At 41.7% G+C, this 19,767-nt stretch overlaps 1 protein-coding gene across 1 annotated transcript; it reads left to right on the forward strand.

Annotated features, from left to right (window-relative positions):
• Positions 1-7,157: 7,157 nt before the first annotated feature.
• CUNH19orf18 (chromosome unknown C19orf18 homolog) lies at positions 7,158-19,258 on the forward strand. Its single transcript, XM_055310180.1, has 6 exons — positions 7,158-7,275; positions 7,563-7,628; positions 11,542-11,715; positions 12,248-12,350; positions 17,144-17,310; positions 19,140-19,258. The coding sequence occupies exons 1-6, from the start codon at positions 7,158-7,160 to the stop codon at positions 19,256-19,258; spliced, it is 747 nt and encodes a 248-aa protein (XP_055166155.1).
• Positions 19,259-19,767: the final 509 nt, after the last annotated feature.

The raw sequence follows: 19,767 nt of genomic DNA on the forward strand, positions 1-19,767 counted from the left end.
TATTGGCTATTGTAAATATAATTGCTATAGACATTCATCTACAAAGCTTTTGTATATGCAAGTTTTCATTTATTTATTTATTTTTTTTGCAAGTTTTCATTTATGTTGTGTAAAAACCTAGGCTTAGAATACTTGTGTTTTGTGTTAAGTATATGTTTAAGTTAATAAGACACTGGATCTTTTAATCTGATGTCGTTAATGTTTAATATTCTGGGAAATTTATGTCTTTTTTTATGATAGTATCCATTTTTTTTAAAGATCAGGAACAACAAAACATTTTTGCACAAGGAGGATAAGATAAGGAAAAGAAAATAGGAATTGAGAAGAGCATCATAAGAGATGAGAGATCAATTTTTAAAGGCCTGTGATATGCTTAAATCTGAGACCAATGCTTTTGTGTCAGTGGCAAATGGTAACAGAAATGAAAGAAGCAGAATGATGGTAGTGAGGCTTTATAAGGATTGGTAAATACAGAGAACAAGGAACAAGCCCTGCCAGTCCATTGGATTCAGGCTCTTTCTGCCTGGATTTCTGTTAAACCTTGATTAAGACACTTCTGGGGCACCTGGATGGTTCAGTTGGTTAAGTCTCGCTTTGGTTCAGGTCATGATCCCAGGGCCCTGGGATGATGTCAAGTTCCCTGTTTAGTGAGGAGCCTGCTTATGCTTCTCCCTCTCCCTCTCCACACATGATTTTTCTCTCACTCTGTCAAATAAAAATTTTAAAAATCCTTATTTAAAAAAAGACTCTTCTAGCCACATACCACAAAGTGGGCTTTGTTTTTCTGAATTTCACTGTTCTTTTTTTTTTTAATTTATTTATTAATGACAGACACAGAGAGAGAAAGAGGCAGAGACACAGGCAGAGGGAGAAGCAGGCTCCCCACAGGGAGCCTGACGCAGGACTTGATCCCGGGTCTATAGGATCACACCCCGGGCCAAAGGCAATGCTAAACCGCTGGGCCACCAGGGCTGCCCTCGCTGTTCTTTTTATATGTCCTTAACAGTTATGTACAGAGACAGTCAGTTATACCTATTCATGTCACTAATCCACCAGGGTGCTCTGCTCATCAGCTCTAGCATACTTCTTTGGAAACCAATCAAGTATCCCCACACAAATCCATCTTCTGATTCCATGCCTTTGTATTTCCTTTCTAAGCTTTTAACACTTATTTACCTCTTTTGTATTTTCCTGGTTTACCAAGTAGTAACTAACTCTTCTCACTTATGACTAAAAGAAGGAGGGCAGCTCTGGTGGCTCAGCGGTTTAGCGCTGCCTTCAGCCCAGGGCGTGATCTGGGGGTCCCTGGATCAAGTCCCACGTCGGGCTCCCTGCATGGAGCCTGCTTCTCCCTCTGCCTGTCTCTCTCTCTCTCTCTGTGTCTCTTATGAATAAATAAAATCTTAAAAAAAAAAAGAAGAAAGAACTATAATATAGTAATAGTTCATTCCATGGATAGTCAAATCTGACAAAGGTTATAGTTCTTTCCAAGGTCAAATGCCTATGTTTCTTTTTTTTTTTAAAGATTTTATTTATTTTTTTCATGAGAGACAGAGGCAGAAACATAGGCAGAGGGAGAAGCCGGCATGGGGAGCCTGATGCGGGACTCAATCCCAGGACCCTGGTATCACGGCCTACCCAAAGGCAGATGTTCAACCACTGAGTCACCCAGGTGCCCCAAGTTACTATGTTTCTGATTTTATCTTGAGTAGCCTTACACAGAAATGGTGTTACATCTGTAGTAAAAAGAAGATAAACTATGATAGTAAATATAATAATATTAGACAAACATATACAAATATAAAATTTTATAATATGTCATAGTATAGTAACAATTTTTGAGTGACATTCTGGGACATGTGCAAAACACTGTGGAAATTTATGTTTTTTGTTTTTAAATACTTCATCCTTTTCATTTAAAGAGTTTCTCTTTTAGGATTTCTGTTATTCAAATGTTAGCACACAATGTTTATTGTCCATATTTCTTAGGTTTTCTTCTATGTTTCCTAATTCCATTTCCTTTCTTATTTTTTTCTGGACATTTCCTCAATTTGCTCTTTCAGTTTGCTATTAGCTGATAATTTCTTTATTAGCTGTCCATTTTGCTATTTCCTCTACTGTGTCTTCATTTCAACAATTGTTTACATACCTAATATTTATACTTGGTTCCTTTTTATGTGTTAATATTCTCATTTCCTATTGCAATACCATGCCTTACCTCTTTAAATATATTTAGTAGACTAACTTAAAATTTTGGTCCATCTGTTCTATTTCTGATGGAAGCTGTAACGCATTGTGTGTTTTCTCTTGAAATTGTTATGTTCAGAAAATTGCTTATTACTTTCGCCAGTAAGTGTGTTTCCTTTGGGGTCACTGGCTGTTCTGTCGGTTGTTATGCTTTCATGTGATGGGATCAGATTCTGGTTCCTATAAATAGTTCAGGATGAATGGATCCTAAGAGGGGAGGCTGAGTCATCAGAAAGCTAGTCAATGACTCCTTACCTCATGAGAGAACTCCTTGGAATGTGATCCCAGAGCCATCCCAGAGCTTTGAGGAGGCAGGGTGGAGAAACACTTGCCTGAGATAATGTGGTCTGTGCCTGCTTCTCAGCTACTCATAAGCACAGGCTACTGCCTTGCCTTGATTTTGCTCCACAGGAAGCCTGGACCAGAGGCTCGGTTACTGCAGCTGTGGGCACAGATACTGTTCCAATGCAAACAGGAAAGAAGCAAGAGCAAACTCCAGAAGTTCCTTTTGTTTGATTCTTACAGCTCAGCTATCTATCTCCTGCTCTAGTCATACAACCCAGCATACTCATTCAAAGCAGGTATCAATCTAGGTCTTTCTAGCATTTCTGATATTCCCTGATCTTTTTCCTCTTAAGTTATATCTGGATTTAATCTCATGTAGGTGCCTATAGGGCTTGTAGGGACCAGAATTGGAATTTCATTTGTGAAACTTAGAATAGATTGTCTTAACATGAAGTCTATGGAAAGGTACTAGAGACCATACCTTTTACCTCCCCTTATTCTCTCAGCTTCTCCATAGGAGCAGCACACAGCACAGCACAGGCAAATCCAAGGCCAGGGGGTTCTATTTAAAATTGCAAAGCCTCAGGAGGCCTGAGTGAGCTCAGCAGTTGAGCGTCTGCCTTTGGCCCAGGGTGTGCATGATCCTGGAGTCCCAGGACCCAGTCCCACATCAGGCTCTCTGCATGGAGCCTGCTTCTCTCTCTGCCTATGTCTCTGCCTCTCCGTCTCTCATGAATAAATAAATAAAATTTAAAATAAAATAAAGTGGTAGAACCCTCTTATTCTTGATTCTCTTACCCTACTCTACTCTCCTGGTCTATATATTTGTAACCCCTACCAACTTTAAGCATGCAATATAACCAACTTGTTATGTCTCTTTTTATTGCCTTTATCACTCTTACTAGATACAAACTTCAACAAGACATGGTTTTTCACTTGTTCAGTGTTCTGTCTCCAGGACCTGGAACAGTGTCTAGCACACAGCAAGTTTTCAACAGATGTATGTTGAACTAAAGGCCAAATCAGCATTAGGGTGATTCCCAAACTCAGACTCTGAACATCTTCCCATATTATTATGACAATGGAAGGGTCCTAACAGAGTCCAGGGAAGACAACCCAGGCCAAAGGGAAGAACTTTGGGGCATGGATTTGTTAGAGCATACAGAGGTAATAATGGGTAAGACTGTTCTGGATTTTGAATAATTGGAAAAATAAAGCTTGAGGCTTAAGAACTTCCTTGGCGCTGTACTTGTTCTGGTTTATTTACTGGATGTTATCATTTTCCAGGGAGTAAACCAGCTGGAGCTTATTCCTTTGGAACTTGGTGTAAACTGCCACATGGCTTAAGTGGACCTTCCAGTGCCTTAACACTGTCGGGAGGTGCTAAGACGTGTAATACATGTAATGGTATAAATAGCTCAGTTACTCACAAACATCCTTGGGCATCTTCATTTTCAGTACATTGATATCAGAAACTATGCATGAAAGCCGCGTTTCTATATCGGAAGGCTATTATTGTATGGGCTTTGGGAACCCTCAGCTTCAACCAGGAAGGACAGAAGGCTTTTCTGTGTACAAAGACCTCTCTGGCCATTGTGTGGGTAATGGACTAACGGAGACAATGGCCTGGCGGAAAGAGAAGCGTGGAGGTACGGAGGCTCTGACCAAGGAGGTGCAGAGGTTGTGGATAAGCGATGAACACTTATGTCTGCTGATTCAGACAATGTTACACCTTCAGACAAGAGCCTTTTTTTTTTTTTTTAAGATGTTATTTATTCAAGAGACACACACAGAGAGAGGCAGAGACAAAGAGGGAGAAGCAGGCTGCCCTCAGGGAGCCCTACGCAGTACTCGATTCCCGGACCAGGATTATGCCCTGAGCCGAAGGCAGATGCTCAACCGCTGAGCCACCCAGGCGTCCTAGACAAGGTCCTGCAGACAAGGCCCACAAATCAACCACATCGTGGCGAAAGTACTGACGATCAAGAGAAGCGCCAGAGCAGCAAAGGACCAACTCTCAACCTGAAGCAAAACGCTAAGGCAACCAGAGGACCGCGGGGGCAGGGAGAGGCCGCAGGGGCCGGCCCCATCCTTGCAAGGAGGGCCGGGTGTTTCTCCCCAGTTAGTTCTGCCTCCGGGGAGCTGAAGATCGAGGGAGCCCGGAGCAGACAACCCCACCACCTGATGCGCGTTTCCCTCATACCAGCGCCAGCAGCCAAATAGCATCGTTGAAGCCCCCGGCCTCGGCGCCGCTCCCGGAACCACGCCTGCCTTTACGCCTCGCGACTTTGCCCTCACTCTTCCCGCAGCCCCTCTACCAGGAGGGGAATTCAGGCGCCCACCCGCGTCCACCTCCCCACAGGCCACCCGCGGGCCGCAGATTTCGTTAACCTCGGAGACGCTGCCAGGCCGCACGGCCTTCTGGGACTTCCGCCAATACAGGCTGTGGAGACACCGGGTCCGGGTCCGCTTCTGGGAAGCGCGCCGGGAGCCGCCCTCTTCCTTCTCCCCTAGGTCCGCTGCCTCCTGGGCAAGAGCTCTCTGCGGTTCTCTCCCAGCCCAGTGGGAGTGATCACGGGTGGCGGGAAAATTCTCTGGCTGGTGGGCCGCGTTTAAAGTTCACAGTTGAGGGACGCCTGGGTCTCTCTCAGCGGTGGAGCGTCTCCCTTCCGCTCAGGGCGTGATCCCGGGTGCGGGATTGAGTCCCACATCGGGCTCCCTGTGAAAAGCCTGCTTCTCCCTCTAAGTCTCTGCCTCTTTCTCTTTGTTTCTCATGAATGAATGAATGAATGAATGAATGAATGAATGAATAAATAAATAAATAAGATCTATAAAAACAAAAACAGCTCCCAGATGGGCCCCTCGGCGTCCCTGCGAGGAGTAGCCTGGGGACAGTTTGCAGATATTGGAACAATAGTTCTGCTTGTATACCAGCCGTACATAGGGCGCGTAAAGGGGGAATACTGTTTTGTAAACATACAAACATTTTAATGGTGAGGGGAAATGAAAAGAACGGAAACCAGTGGCAATAAATTTACATATATTTTCAAGAGCTATAAATGAAAATGTGAATGATTAAGAGATACAATGCAAGTGCTTCCTGCATGAGTAGACCCAGTAATGTAGAAATGTGAGTTTTCACTAATCTGCGGACTGAAGAACATCCAAACTAATTATCCAAAATAATAGCTTTTATTTTTATTTAAAGATTTTATTCATTTATTCATGATAGACATAGAGAGAGAGAGAGGCAGAGACACAGGCAGAGGGAGAAGCAGGCACCATGCCAGGAGCCTGACGTGGGACTCGATCTGGAGACTCCAGGATCTCGCCCTGGGCCAAAGGCAGGCGCCAAGCCACCGAGCCACCCAGGGATCCCCCAAAATAATAGCTTTTAAAAAGAAATGAGCTATCAAGCCATGAAAAGACGTGGAAGAACCTCAAATACATATTAGTGAGTGAAAGAACCCAATCTGAAAAGCAGCCCGCAGCTGCCAATCCATACTATAGGATTCCAACTATATGACATTTTGGAAAGTGCAAAATTATGGAAACAGTAAAAAGACTGGTGATTGCCAGGAAGAGAGTGGAGGGAGAGACGAACAGGTGGAGTAGGAAAGATTTTCATTTTTTTATTTTTTAAAAGATTTATTTATTCATTTATGATCGACATAGAGAGAGAGGCAGAGACACAGGAGGAGGGAGAAGCAGGCTCCATGCTGGGAGCCCGATGTGGGACTCGATCCCCGGACTCCGGGATCCGCCCTGGGTCAAAGGCAGGCGCTAAACCACTGAGCCACCCAGGGATCCCTAGGAAAGATTTTTAGAGCAGTGCAGCTATTCTGTATGATACTACAGTTTGGATAAATGTAATGATATATTTCAACCCATGAATTATAGAATTATAAACCATAGAATTATAGGTTCTCAAACCCATAGAATTATAACAAACCCATAGAATTATAACACCAGGAGTCAACTGCACCCCATGAGGGGCTGCACAGCGGGGTCACCTAGAGAGTGAGCTCAATGAAGCAGGTGGGGAGCAGGTGAATATCCATGGGCAAGTACCTTTATTGGGGGCCAGGATGGAGTACATAAGAATAGGTGGGAGAGGATATCATTGATACATTTGAATATTGATAGGTTGTGTTCAGGGGAGAGCAAAGGGGAATGAAAGCTCAAAGAGGTTAAGTAACCTGATCAAGCAGAAATGTCTAGGAAGCCAGAAATTAGGACTAGAATTTAGGCATCTGAATACAGAGCCCTACTGTGTTCTCTATTTGCCTTTTATGTGTCTCCCTGGATTATAATTAATCTTCATTGCCTCTTTACTAGTCTATACACTCACTGAGGGCTGGGCCCTGGCTTCATTCTTATCTGTATCCACAAATGAGCCTCCTCCCACACCCCATCCCATTAATCTCCCCATTGGCTGATGAGGTTCTGTGAAGGAAATCCAGGTGGCAACGTGAGCTGACCTCACACTGGTAACTCCAAGTCAGAACCCAAACATTCCGTAGGGAACATATTCTTAGTTCCTCAGATAAATAGAGGGCAGATACTGCACTATAGCTAAATATTTCCTTTCATCCATATGATAAAACACTAACAGTTTTGGAGTGATGGACAAAGTTAAAAGTTCTTTCACCGTTTTAGTTTTGTTTTTAATGGAATATCCACTTCTTTTATGTTTGCCTTATGGAGGTGAGTTCAAACCAGTTGAACTAGCAACAGACTTTTTTTTTAAATTTTTTTATTTTATGATAGTCACACACAGAGAGAGAGAGAGAGGCAGAGACACAGGCAGAGGGAGAAGCAGGCTCCATGCACCGGGAGCCCGATATGGGATTCGATCCCGGGTCTCCAGGATCGCGCCCTGGGCCAAAGGCAGGCGCCAAACCGCTGCGCCACCCAGGGATCCCGAACTAGCAACAGACTTAATGAGTAGCTTCAACCATCGTTTTTACTAGTTCATGGGAAATAAAAAGGGGTAATGACATTTCACTGCTATGAGTTTTCTTTTCAAGGCTACAAACAGCTACAAACATCCGCAAATGTCACTAAGCAGAAAGGACTTACTTCAAGACCCAGAGGTAAGTCATTATATTACTCATTTGGTGAAATGAGAACCAAAGTCTCGGTCCTCCTATTTGCTATACCAATGTGTCTTTTTTGTGTGTGTGTATTTGTTAGTAGCATGGTCTATACAATAATATAATTAGATAAGCATTGCTTGGAAATTAATCCTATATTATTCTCTCTCTGTAAGCTGTGCTTTCTTTTAGGGGTGCCTGGGTGGCTCAGTGGTTGAGCGTCTGCCTTCGGCCCAGGGCGTGATCCTGGAGTCCCAGGATCGAGTCCCACATCCGGCTCCCTGCATGGAGCCTGCTTCTCCCTCTGCCTGTGTCCCTGCTTCTCTCTCTCTCTCTCTCATGAATAAATAAATAAATCTTTAAAAAAAAAGAAATTGCCAGGCTTCTCTTTCATTTCACTTAGCACACACAGAAACTGAGACCGCATCAGGATCATTTGAATGTGTCTCTATGACTTTAAATGTAATTTGGGGCATGTTTTGGTGGTGGACCCATATGAATCCAGATACGGATGCCTTGCAAGTGTAAAATGTTCTTTATAATCATCTGCCTTCTGTGATTTGCACTCTGAGTCCTGAAACTCTGTGTGTCTAAAACAGAGAAACTGACCTTGACAGTTGGTGAAGTCAGGCCCCAACTCTTTGTGAAGATATGTGGTAGTTATAAACAACCTCTATTCTGTACAAGGGAAATGCTATCTGCACAATACAATAGCATCTAATTTCTGTAGGAGGAAAGGATACTGCCATGGGGCCCTCCCTGGCACTGGCTCTCTGACCTTTTGCCACAGACCCCTTCAAATCTGTGAGGTCCTCAACCAGCTCATGTGACTGCAAAAACAGACCAGAAGACAAATGCATTATGTTCTTACACTCTGTATTCATAAAAGGATACACTAGATGCAAACAAAATAAATTGCAAATTAAGTCACATATTTCAATGAGGCATTGTAATAAATTTATTAACAGCATTTACCATCTTAGCTATTAGGTCCCCTTGTCTAATACCAAGTTATTTCTTTATTTTCCTAAATCTATCTTAAACTTGTCTCTTCTCCCTGATTCCTTTGAATGGCCTTCTAGCTCTGAGATCTACTATGCCCAACCAATTCCCAAGGCATCATGGTAAGTCAAGGGATCTGAGAGGGTGGTGGGGATTCAGGGACATTCCCAAAGCTGTTGTGGTGTATGGCTCCAGAGGACACCCCCACAGTGCTCATCACTAATTTGTACAGCTCTTTATGCAAATTAGAAAAAGGAGTCCCCCTGGATGGTTGATTCAGGCATGATGCCACTCAGAGCAGATTAGGAAATAGCACATGTCAAAGAATCAGGAAATACAGAGAATCTTAAAAACACAATTAATACATCCAGCAATCCTGGACACATTATTGATTTTTTTAAGTTTAGCTATGAATATTTCACTTGCCTGTTCACCCCCATACTACCAAAGCCAAGAGACCTGGGGTTCTAATCTTTACCTTGAAACCAACTTGTGCTGTGAGCTTCCACTAGAGAGACCTCCGAGGTGCCTGAGCTTTGGGTTCCAAGTGCAGGTTCTAATATGGAGATAGAGGACAGAATTGTTTTAGATTATTGAAGACTCAATTTTCTCTGTAATTCTTAGTGCTTGGTTATATGGAAAGAAGCTTAATTTATAATAAAGAAAATATTCATTCCAGTTTTCAGCTATCATGTTGAAAGTGGACAGAATATTTCATTAAAAAACTGGCAAAGAAGTTGGGAAATATAATCTCTCTCTCCTCTCTCTCTCTCTCTCTCTCTCTCTTTAAGTAGGCTCCATGCCCATTGTGGAGCCCAATGTGGGGCTTGAACTCATGACCCTGAGATCAAGACCTGAGCAAAATCAAGAGTCAGATGCTTAGCCAACTGAGACACCCAGGCGCCCCTAATCTAACATTTTTTTAAATTAAAGTATAATTAACATAGTATCCTGTTAGTTTCAAGTGTATATCTGGTGTGTAGGCTAGGAACAAGTGCAACTTCTATAAAGGGCCATTGACTATTCTTAAAATAAAAAGAATGTATATACTTTTTGGCCCAGAGTATTGAAATATACCTGAGATTTATTTTTAATCAGGTATGATAAGACATACAGATGTGGAAATTATTGTTCATGAAGGAAGAACATTATACTCACAGATTTCTAGAAGCAGGAAGCAGAGGGATGAGAGGGAAGAGCATGGCCCAGAGTCTTTATTGGTGTTTTCAAGGGAAGGAATGGGTGACGTGGGTAGGTACACTGAGTAGTGGAGAGTTGGAATGATTTTGGTGGGTTCTGGGCTATAGGAGTGGTTTCTAGTTGTCCAGCACCTGGCCCTGGGATAATTTAGGGCAGGGGGAACATTGGCTTTGTGCGTGAGAGGTAGTTAGGAGTGTGGGCTCTGGATTGGATGGTTTATATCAAAGGCATGCCTATAGGGGAGTTGTCTGAGATTTGTAGGAAATAGCCCTGGGAGGGACAGTCTGTCCAGGATCAAAGCCTCAAATACCAAAGTTTCAAAAATATAGAAAATAGGAAACCTGACTGGCTCAGTCAGTGGAGTGTGCAACTTTGGTCTCAAGCAACTCATATGTTGGGTGTAGAGATTACTTAAAAACAAAATAACTTAAAAATACAGAAAATAAGAAAATATAGTCAATATACACAGAAGTTTCATTTCTAGGAGATTTTATTAAAAAGTGTTTCTCAGGGTGCCTGGATGGTGCAGTTAGTTAATTATTTGACTCTTGATTTCAGCTCAGGTCATGATCTCAGGGTCATGAGATTGAGTCCTTCTTTGGGCTCTGTGCCCAGTAGGGATTCTGCTAGAGATTCTCTCTCCCTCTGCCCCTTCCCCCATGCCCACTCTCTCAGATAAATGAGTAAATCTTTTTTAAAAATATGTTTCTCATTTCTCTAACCCACTTATTCTCCTTTTCTTCTTGATGACTTCCACATCTATTTTTCTTGTTCAGCACAACCCCCAACATGTTTACCTTACTCTCACCCTTGTTTCTTCCATCCCTGGCAACATACGAGCTATCAAAAGAGAGTATCTACATCTCCCTTCCCCCATCTACCTGCAATTGCACCCTTGTTCTCTGCCTTCCTTCCTTTCCAGGGCAAGGATGGCCCCAGCCAGTGAGCCAGTATCCATCTCTGTCAACTCACAGGTGCTACTGGCAATTCTCTCCCCATTTCCTGTGTTATCACAACTTAGAGTATCACTCCCATTCTCCTATGAATGTACTGTCAATTCTCTCATCTTAGAAAGCAAAACCCATCTCTTGATCCCATAAGCTCTTCTGGAATATGCCCTGACCGCTCCCACGCAACACCAAGTTCCTCAAGAGTTTCTAAAACTACTGTCTTCAATTCCTTTCCTCCTGTCCTCTGTTGAACTGTTAAAGTCACTAGGGCAACTCCACCACATTGTTAGCACTGCCTGAGTCTATTCTTCCAATGACCTTTCCAGGGTCAAACCCAGAGGCCATATTGATATCATCTGTAACTCATTTTTTCTCTCTGCCCCAGTATTTCATTGGGAAAACCTGAAAGCACATAGGAGAGTAGAAAAAAATCATAGAGTGAACACCCACAACATTCTCCATGCCTGTGGTCTACAATTATGCATTTTACACCACTAGCCTTTTCATAGCCCAGGTTCTTTTCATCATGCTCACCTGACCCTCATTGATGGGTGAACTTCAGGGAAGTTTTTAGTTTAGTTGCAGAACTCCTTCTGCGCCAGAGAGAGGGAAGGCCAAGTGCAGGACAAAGATCACCTCAATGTGTCAGATTTTACAAGTGGCTGAATAATGTACTTACTTTGCCAGTTGTTCTTTCATTTAAAATTAAAATTAAATGATATGAATGATAACTCTCTGGTTATTTTTTTTTTAAATTTCAGGTAATGGGAAGGGTGATACACCTAGCCCTATAAAGAACAACCAGAGTTTTAAGGCACATTCGACACCCCTGAACACCGACACCTGGAATGCAGGTTCCTGGAATGGCATTCTTGATTTCTCTCTAACACCCTTTCAGCACAGCACTGCGCACCCTGAGACCATCAATGCAACATGTGAATTGTCAAACTAAAGCCACTCTCCAGGGTGCCTGGATGGCTCAGTGGTTGAGCGGCTGCCTTTGGCTCAGGTTGTGATCCTGGGGACCTGGGATCAAGCCCTGCATCAGGCTCCCCGGGGAGCCTGTTTCTCCCTCTGCCTATGTCTCTGCCTCTCTGTGTGTCTCTCATGAATAAATAAATAAAAGTTTTTTAAAAACCACTCTCCTTTCAGCTACAGAGATAGCAGGTGCTGCTACACAGAGCCAGAGATCCTGTGCCTCTACAGAGTGAAAAAGGGCTTTGACAAAGGACAAGAGGCAGAGGAAGCAAAGGGAGTTAGAGATTACATGGGAATTCTAATTATATCTGTTCACACGGGCTGTGCAATCTAGCCTCCATATTTTTAAAAATCAAGGATGCTATCTTTTATGGTACTTCTGATTTTGTCTCCCATCCCCTTTTGGAATAACAATATGATTAACAAATCTATTGACTGATAGACATAAGTGAAATGAAATTTTATGAGAACTTTTCTTTCCATTTTCAGCACTGATTCCACACAGATCTGCGCTTGTTCAAGTAATTGTAATTGCGTGTGTAGCCTTCAGCATTGCCCTGATATGTGGAATTACTATTTCCTATGTGATATAGTAAGTATATACTAAGTATCATTTACCATCCTCAAGTAAGACATAACAAACTAACTAGATTATTATTTAGTATCAACAATGGTAATAATGATGATTCTTATAATCACTAATTTTTTTTAGTCTTTCTAAATTTCCACACCAGCGTTTTTCAGAATATGGACCGTACTCATGTTGGGTCATAATATAAATTTAAAAAAATAAATAGAAAAAAATAAAAAATAAATAGGACAGAATACAACTTAGTAGGATAGAAAATATTAGAAAGCATTACATGTATTAATGTAAATGCTGATTTTTAACTTTTCAGACAGACAAATACACAGTTATGAGGCAAAATCTATTTCCTATTGTGGATCATGGTCAAAATGTTTGAAAGCCACTGTCTAAGATGCTTCCATCCTTCCAAAAGGTGATGTTCTAAAGTGAGCTTGATACCTTAACAGGAATCTAAGGCAAAGCAGAAAAATTGTGACTGCTCTCTTTTCAGTAGACATTTGTTATTATCTGGGGAAGATACTTCATCTTGTTTGCACAAATAAAGTTTGTGGTCAAGCTCTTTCAAATGATGTGATCATTTAGAGTTAGTATTAGACAAAATGCAGACTCTGAATTTATGCTATTCTGACCAGAATGATATACTGATTCCTTCTCCAAGATTCAGTGCCAGGATTCTGTTATATCCCATCAGAAACAGCTTGCGGAAGTAATACATTATTTGATCTATTGGAATTGAGCATGAACACAAGGAATATGTTGGCGTGTATGGGGTATTTTTTAAGATACTCATTTTAGGACCACCTTTGAGTATGTCCAATAAAGGCAAATAAAATTAAAGGTAAAATTGAAGACATTTTACAAATGAGAGGGTGTAACCAGCGTGTTTAGTTCTGATATATATAACATGGTGATCTTTCACTCTATTTATGTAGCTGCATTTTCAGTTTATTTTCATTAGTATAGACAATGATGTTAATATAGAGAGAGTTTTCTAATATAATTCACTAAAACATCCTCTGGGACTTGCAATGCCCAATTATGTTGCTGAGCTAATGTCAACTCTCAACAGCTTTTATATTTGTGTTACTCATGGGGCCACATCAAGCTATTTTAGAGCATGAGGCAAAAGGAAAAATATATCCCCCAAGGTACATGATTCAATGTAATTTCTAGTGCTTAATTTTTTCCAGGAATAGATTTTTTTAAGAGTTTTTAATTTATTTATTCATGAGAGACACAGGTAGAAGGAGAAGCAGGCTCCATGTAGGGAGCCCGACGTGGGACTCGATCCCATGTCTCCAGAATCACGCCCTGGGCTGAAGGTGGTGCTAAACCCCTGAGCCACCCAGGCTGCCCCAGGAATAGATTTTGAAAATACTATTGTTGGGCAACCCCGGTAGTGCAGCGGTTTAGTGCTGCCTGCAGCCCAGGGTGTGATCCTGGAGACCTGGGATTGAGTCCCAGGTTGGGCTCCCTGCACGGAGCCTGCTTATCCCTCTGCCTGTGTCTTTGTCTCTCTCTCTTTCTGTGTGTCTCTCATGAATAAATAAATAAAATTTTTAAAAAAAGAAAGAAAATACTATTGGTAAGTTCGCTTTCATTTAAACCAGGAAAGTAAAATAATAATAAATTCTGTTTCTGGTATAGATAAAATATTTAAACTTAAGGTGAATTTTGATATACTACTTTTCAAATTGGTAATACATTATCAACTTCTTTAATGTTTTGGAAAAAAATAACTACTTAAAAATACATAAAAAACATGGGGCACCTGGGTGGCACAGTCGGTTGGTTGGGTGTTGGTTTTGGCTGGGGTCATAATCTCAGGGTTGGGGGGTCAAGCCCCACCTGGAGCTCCACACTCAGCCAGAGTCAGCTTGGGACTCTTCTTCCCTTTCCCTCTGCCCCTCCAGAGCCCACCCCATCTCTGAAATAAATAAATAAATCTTAAAACAAATTGTATTTTTTAGATTTTATTTATTTATTCATGAGAGACACACAGAGAGAGTCAGAGACATAGGCAGAAGGAAAAGCAGGCTCCCTGTGGCAAGCCTAATGTGGAACTCAATCCCAGGACCCCAGAATCACAACCTGAGCCAAAGGCAGATGATCAACAACTGAGCCACCAAGCACCCCTTTAAACAAATTTTTAAAAGGATTCTGTTTATTTATTTGAGAGAGAGAGCAAGAGAGAGCAGGAGTAGGGAGGAGCAGGGGAGGGGCAGACCCAGAAGGAGAAATAGACTCCCCACTGAGTAGGGAGACTGACCCTGGCTCAACCCTAAGACCCTGGGATCATGACCTGAAATGAAGGCAGATGCTTAAGCAAGTGAACGACCCATCCAACCCTAAGTAAATAAATCTAAAAAATTACATAAGAGACCCCTGGGTGGCTCAGTGATTGACCATCTGCCTTTGGCTCAGGGCGGGATCCCCATCTGGGGATTGAGTCCCACATCAGGCTTCCTGCAAGGAGCCTGCTTTTCCCTCTGTCTATATCTCTGCCTCTCTCTCTTTCATGAATAAACAAAATCTTTAAAAAAATAAAAATTAAAAATACATAAAAACATATATAAGGGGCTCACCTTTTTCTTTTGACCCAGGTTCCCATATGGTTCATCATAGCACTATTGGATCCTATGTTTATTTGAAATTTTGATATTTGGTTTATCACAGATTTTTTTCATTCATTTCAATTTAAGGTATTGAGCTACAATATTTACCATCATTACTGAGTTGTTTTTTTTTTTTTTTGGCACATCTTGCAATTGTAATAAAGACATTGGGACAAGACCAGGATTTGGGTAATTACTCTTTTTTTAAAGATTTTATTTATTTATTTATTTATTTATTTATTTATTTATTTATTTTATTTATTTATTCATGAGAGAGACAGAGAGAGAAAGAGATGCAGAGATACAGGCAGAGGGAAAAGCAGGCTCCATGCAGGGAGCCTGACGTGGGACTCCATCCCAGGACTCCAGAATCACGCCCTGGGCCAAAGGCAGGCGCTAAACCACTGAGCCAGCCGGGCTGCCCTATTCTTTTTTTTTTTAAGATTTTATTTATTTATTCATTCATTAGAGACACAGAGAGAGAGAGGCAGAGAAAGAAGCAGGCTCCATGCAGGTAGCCCAATGTGGGAGATGCTTAACCGCTAAGCCACCCAGGCATCCCTTGGGTAATTATTCTTTTTTTTAATTTTTTTAAAATTTATTTATGATAGTCAGAGAGAGAGAGAGAGAGAGAGGCAGAGACATAAGCAGAGGGAGAAGCAGCCTCCATGCACCGGGAGCCCGATGTGGGATTCGATTCCGAGTCTCCAGGATCGCGCCCTGGGCCAAACGCAGGTGCTAAACCGCTGCACCACCCAGGGATCTCCGGGTAATTATTCTTAATGATGTTTAGGATCAGCCTAGTTCTTCCTAATTACATACACCAAACAGAATTAGGAAGGTATGTATGTTAGGAAAAAGGAAAGCATTCTATTACCCCTTTTCACATAGTTGCTTGAAAATCCACTTCCAGGGCTTAATCTGGGGTGGGGTGAGCAAGGCACCTACCTCAGGTACAAAATTTAAGAGGGTGCCAAAAAACTCAGTCATCAAGATGAATAGTATTTTATTTTATTTTAAAGATTTTATTTATTTATTTGATAGCACAACCAAGGGGAACAACAGAGGGGGAGGAAGAAGCTGGCTTCCCACGGAAGGGAAGCCCAATGTGGGGCATGATCCTAGGAACTGGAATCATGACCTAAGCTGAAGGTAGATGCCTAACCAACTGGGCCACCCAGGTGTCCCAAAATGAATAATATTTGAAGGTAATATTTTATAAAATCTAAATTTATTTCACAAAATATCCACAATGAACAAAATAACAACATTTTAAATACAGGATCAGTAACAGTGCCAGGTCAAGCTATTTCAGAGGGTGAGCAAAAGGAAAAATCAGTAATACCTAGATGGACTTTATTTAAAATGTTGATATTTTGTTCATCGTGGATTTCTTGGCATTCATTTTTTTAAAATTTTTATTTATTTATTTATGATAGTCACAGAGAGAGAGAGAGAGAGAGAGAGAGAGAGAGAGAGAGAGACAGGCAGAGGGAGAAGCAGGCTCCATGCACCGGGAGCCTGATGTGGGACTCGATCCCGGGTCTCCAGGATCGCGCCCTGGGCCAAAGGCAGGCGCCAAACCGCCGCGCCACCCAGGGATCCCGGCCACCCAGGGATCCCTCATTTTTCTTTTGTAAAATATTGCATTAAGATATTATTTAGCCTAGGGATCCCTGGGTGGCTTGGTGGTTTGGCACATGCATTTGGCCCAGGGTGCGATCCTGGAGTCCCAGGATCGAGTCCAGCATCGGGCTCCCGGCATGGAGCCTGCTTCTCCCTCTGCCTGTGTCTCTGCCCCTCCACCCCCCGCTCTGTGTGTGTGTGTTTATAATAAATAAATAAATAAATAAATAAATAAATAAATAAATAAATAAATAAATAAATCTTTTTTAAAAAGATATTATTTAGCCTAAAAAGAAGACATTATTATATTCTTATATTTTTTGTGCCCCCCATGAGTTCCTTATTCCCCTCATCTAATGCTGGCCCTGAGCCACATTTGGCATCCTTGCCCATCTTCTTCCTATCAGTGCACACCAGAGCCCAATCTTCTTCTGCCTCCCTCCCCTGACTACCACCAAGTACCAGTGACTTGTTTCCAGTTGAATATCACAGAATTAAGATGTAATGATTTACCGTGAAAATTGGGTTCTTAAATTCATCCACATTATTCTCCAGTCGGCTGGTCCAGGCTGAGGAAAGACAGCAACTGGTGTGGCTTTATAATAATGTCAGGATACCATTTCTGGGAGATGAGGACGAGGTCTCTGAGGATGAGAGCCAGGATGAGTCCACCTACCTACTTCCAGAGAATGAGAAAGAGCTGGAAAAGTTCATTCACTCAGGTAATTAACCCACCAGTTTATCATGTCAGATGCAGAGTCACATGAAAACTGAGCTGGACTTGATGGTTTGTTTTTCAAAGACAAAGTTAGGAGGGATTTAATGGAGTTTGAGGTAATAAAAGCAAATGTTTACAGTCAGACCTACAGAAATGAACTGTTTTCATCACATTACACAGAGAGCAAACAGCCACGGGTTGCTTGGTCCCTTTTGTGAGGTAATTCCAAGGACCAGAAGCAGAGTTCAGGGAACAAAACTTCCCCAGACTACACATTTCCCTTTAACACACTTTACAGTGTGGTGTTATTCCTGAGTCTAGAACACAGACAGGTGTCTCTCTCTGTCACAGTTGGCCTCCCTCTGATGTGGGAACAGGATCCAGGCCCAGAAAACAGACCCTTGTGTGAGAGATGCTCACCACGCCTGCAAGTTTTTGTGAGGAGAAGGCAGGATGTGTGTTCATATACACCTGATTTTATAGAAGTTCTGAGATTCTTGGATTCTCGATTTAAAAAATTCTACAGGGGATCCCTGGGTGGCGCAGCGGTTTGGCCCCTGCCTTTGGCCCAGGGCGCGATCCTGGAGACCCAGGATCGAATCCCACATCGGGCTCCTGGTGCATGGAGCCTGCTTCTCCCTCTGCCTGTGTCTCTGCCTCTCTCTCTCTCTCTCTCTCTCTCTCTCTCTCTCTCTTCTCTCTCTCTGTGACTATCATAAATAAAAAATAAAAATTTTAAAAAAATAAAAAATAAAAAATTCTACAGCAAAAATATGTAGAGTGCGGTGTCTGATTCAACCATGGAGGCATCCCTGGTATGGATCTCCTCTCTGACATCCCCAGACACAGATGGTCAGAGACAGGTTGGAGGCCAGGAACACAGTGATCAGCAGTGCTTACTGATGCAAGCCCCTAGTTTACCATTAGGAAATATTTTTTCAATGTCTTTTCTTTACATTGAAGTATAACTTTTCTGCATTTTAAAAAAACTTTTTATTTTCCAGTGAGTTAACATACAATGTAATATTAGTTTAAATTGTACAATATAGTGATTCAGCACTTCCATACAACACCTGATGCTCATCACAAGTGCACCCCTTCATCCCCATCAGCTGTTTCCTGGTCCTCCCACCCCCTCCCGTCTGATAATCAATAGTTTGTTCTCTATGGTTAAGAGTCTGTTTCTTGGATTGCCTCACTCTCTTTTCCCCACCTTTGCTTATTTATTTTGTTTCTTAAATTACACACAAGTGGGATGCTTGGGTGGCTCAGCGGTTGAGTGTCTGCCTTTGGCCCAGAGCATGATCCTGGTCCAGGGATCGAGTCCTGCATTGGGTTGCCTGTGAGGAGCCTGCTTCTCTCTCTGCGTATGTCTCTGCCTCTCTCTGTGTGTCTCTCATGAATAAATAAATAAATAAAATCTTTTTAAAAATTACACACAAGTAAAATCATGATATTTGCCTTTCTCTGACTGACTTACTTCACTTAGCGTAATACTCTAGCTCCATCCATGACATTGCAAATGGCAAGATTTCATTTCCTTTTATGGCTGAGTAATATTCTATTGTTTATATATACCACATCTTTATCCATTCGTCAGCTGACATTTTTTTTAACTGGTGTATTTATAAAACCTGTATATAAGAAGTGGGAAAATAATTTCATTTTTTTGAGGGAAAATAATTTTAAAATTCAATTTCCACCATCCTTTTCAGACAAATAACATTCATTATATCTTGCAAATTCTATTTATACCTTATTTTTCCAAGTTTTCCCCTCATTTCTTTTGTCTCTATTCCTAAGTATCTCAATAACATTATGTCTACATTTTAGTTATTAGATCCAAAAGAAGAAAGCATATGGAGAACAAGAGATTGAAGAATGAACAAATGTTCATACAGGACACAAAACTGAACAATTCTCTGCACAGTGTATTCTCAGAGAATCTATGAAAGCAAATGAAAGAAATGCAGAACGTGGTAGCCAGTATGGAGCCAACAGTCACAGGGACAACCCACAACTAGGGACCTGAGAATGACTTACTCCTGGAGAGCTCTGTTCAGAGCACTCTAAAGAAGAAAACTGGAAGTATATAACAGAAAATAAATCCATATGTACAAAAAATCTTGCTTTTTCACTCTCATAGTTCATTTTATAACTATAACTTAATTGGAAAGGAGAAAAATCCAACTTCATGAGTACGAAAGAGAAACTGCCAGGATTTTCTTCTCTTTTCTTTTTTAAGATTTTATTTATTTATTCATGAGAGACACACAGAGGCAGAGACCTAGGCAGAGGGAGAAGCAGGTTCCTGTGGGTAGCCCGATGCAGGACTCGATCCCAGAACCCTGGGATCACGACCTTAGCCAAAGGCAGATGCTCAACCACTGAGCCACCTAGGTGTCCCTATTAATGTTTTTAGGATATTCTTTTCTTGCTCCCTAACCAGAAGCACAAATAA

This window comes from Nyctereutes procyonoides, unplaced genomic scaffold (assembly GCF_905146905.1).
Source record: "Nyctereutes procyonoides isolate TBG_1078 unplaced genomic scaffold, NYPRO_anot_genome, whole genome shotgun sequence".
Lineage (NCBI taxonomy): Eukaryota > Metazoa > Chordata > Mammalia > Carnivora > Canidae > Nyctereutes > Nyctereutes procyonoides.

Excerpts from the sequence above, each read along its gene's own strand:
- CUNH19orf18 (XM_055310180.1), top strand. The coding sequence starts at position 7,158 with ATGGACAAAGTTAAAAGTTCTTTCACCGTTTTAGTTTTGTTTTTAATG. Across the intron at positions 7,276-7,562 it reads TGAACTAGCAACAGACTTTT|GCTACAAACAGCTACAAACA; the intron begins TTTTTAAATTTT and ends TTTCTTTTCAAG. Across the intron at positions 17,311-19,139 it reads GGAAAAGTTCATTCACTCAG|TTATTAGATCCAAAAGAAGA; the intron begins GTAATTAACCCA and ends TCTACATTTTAG.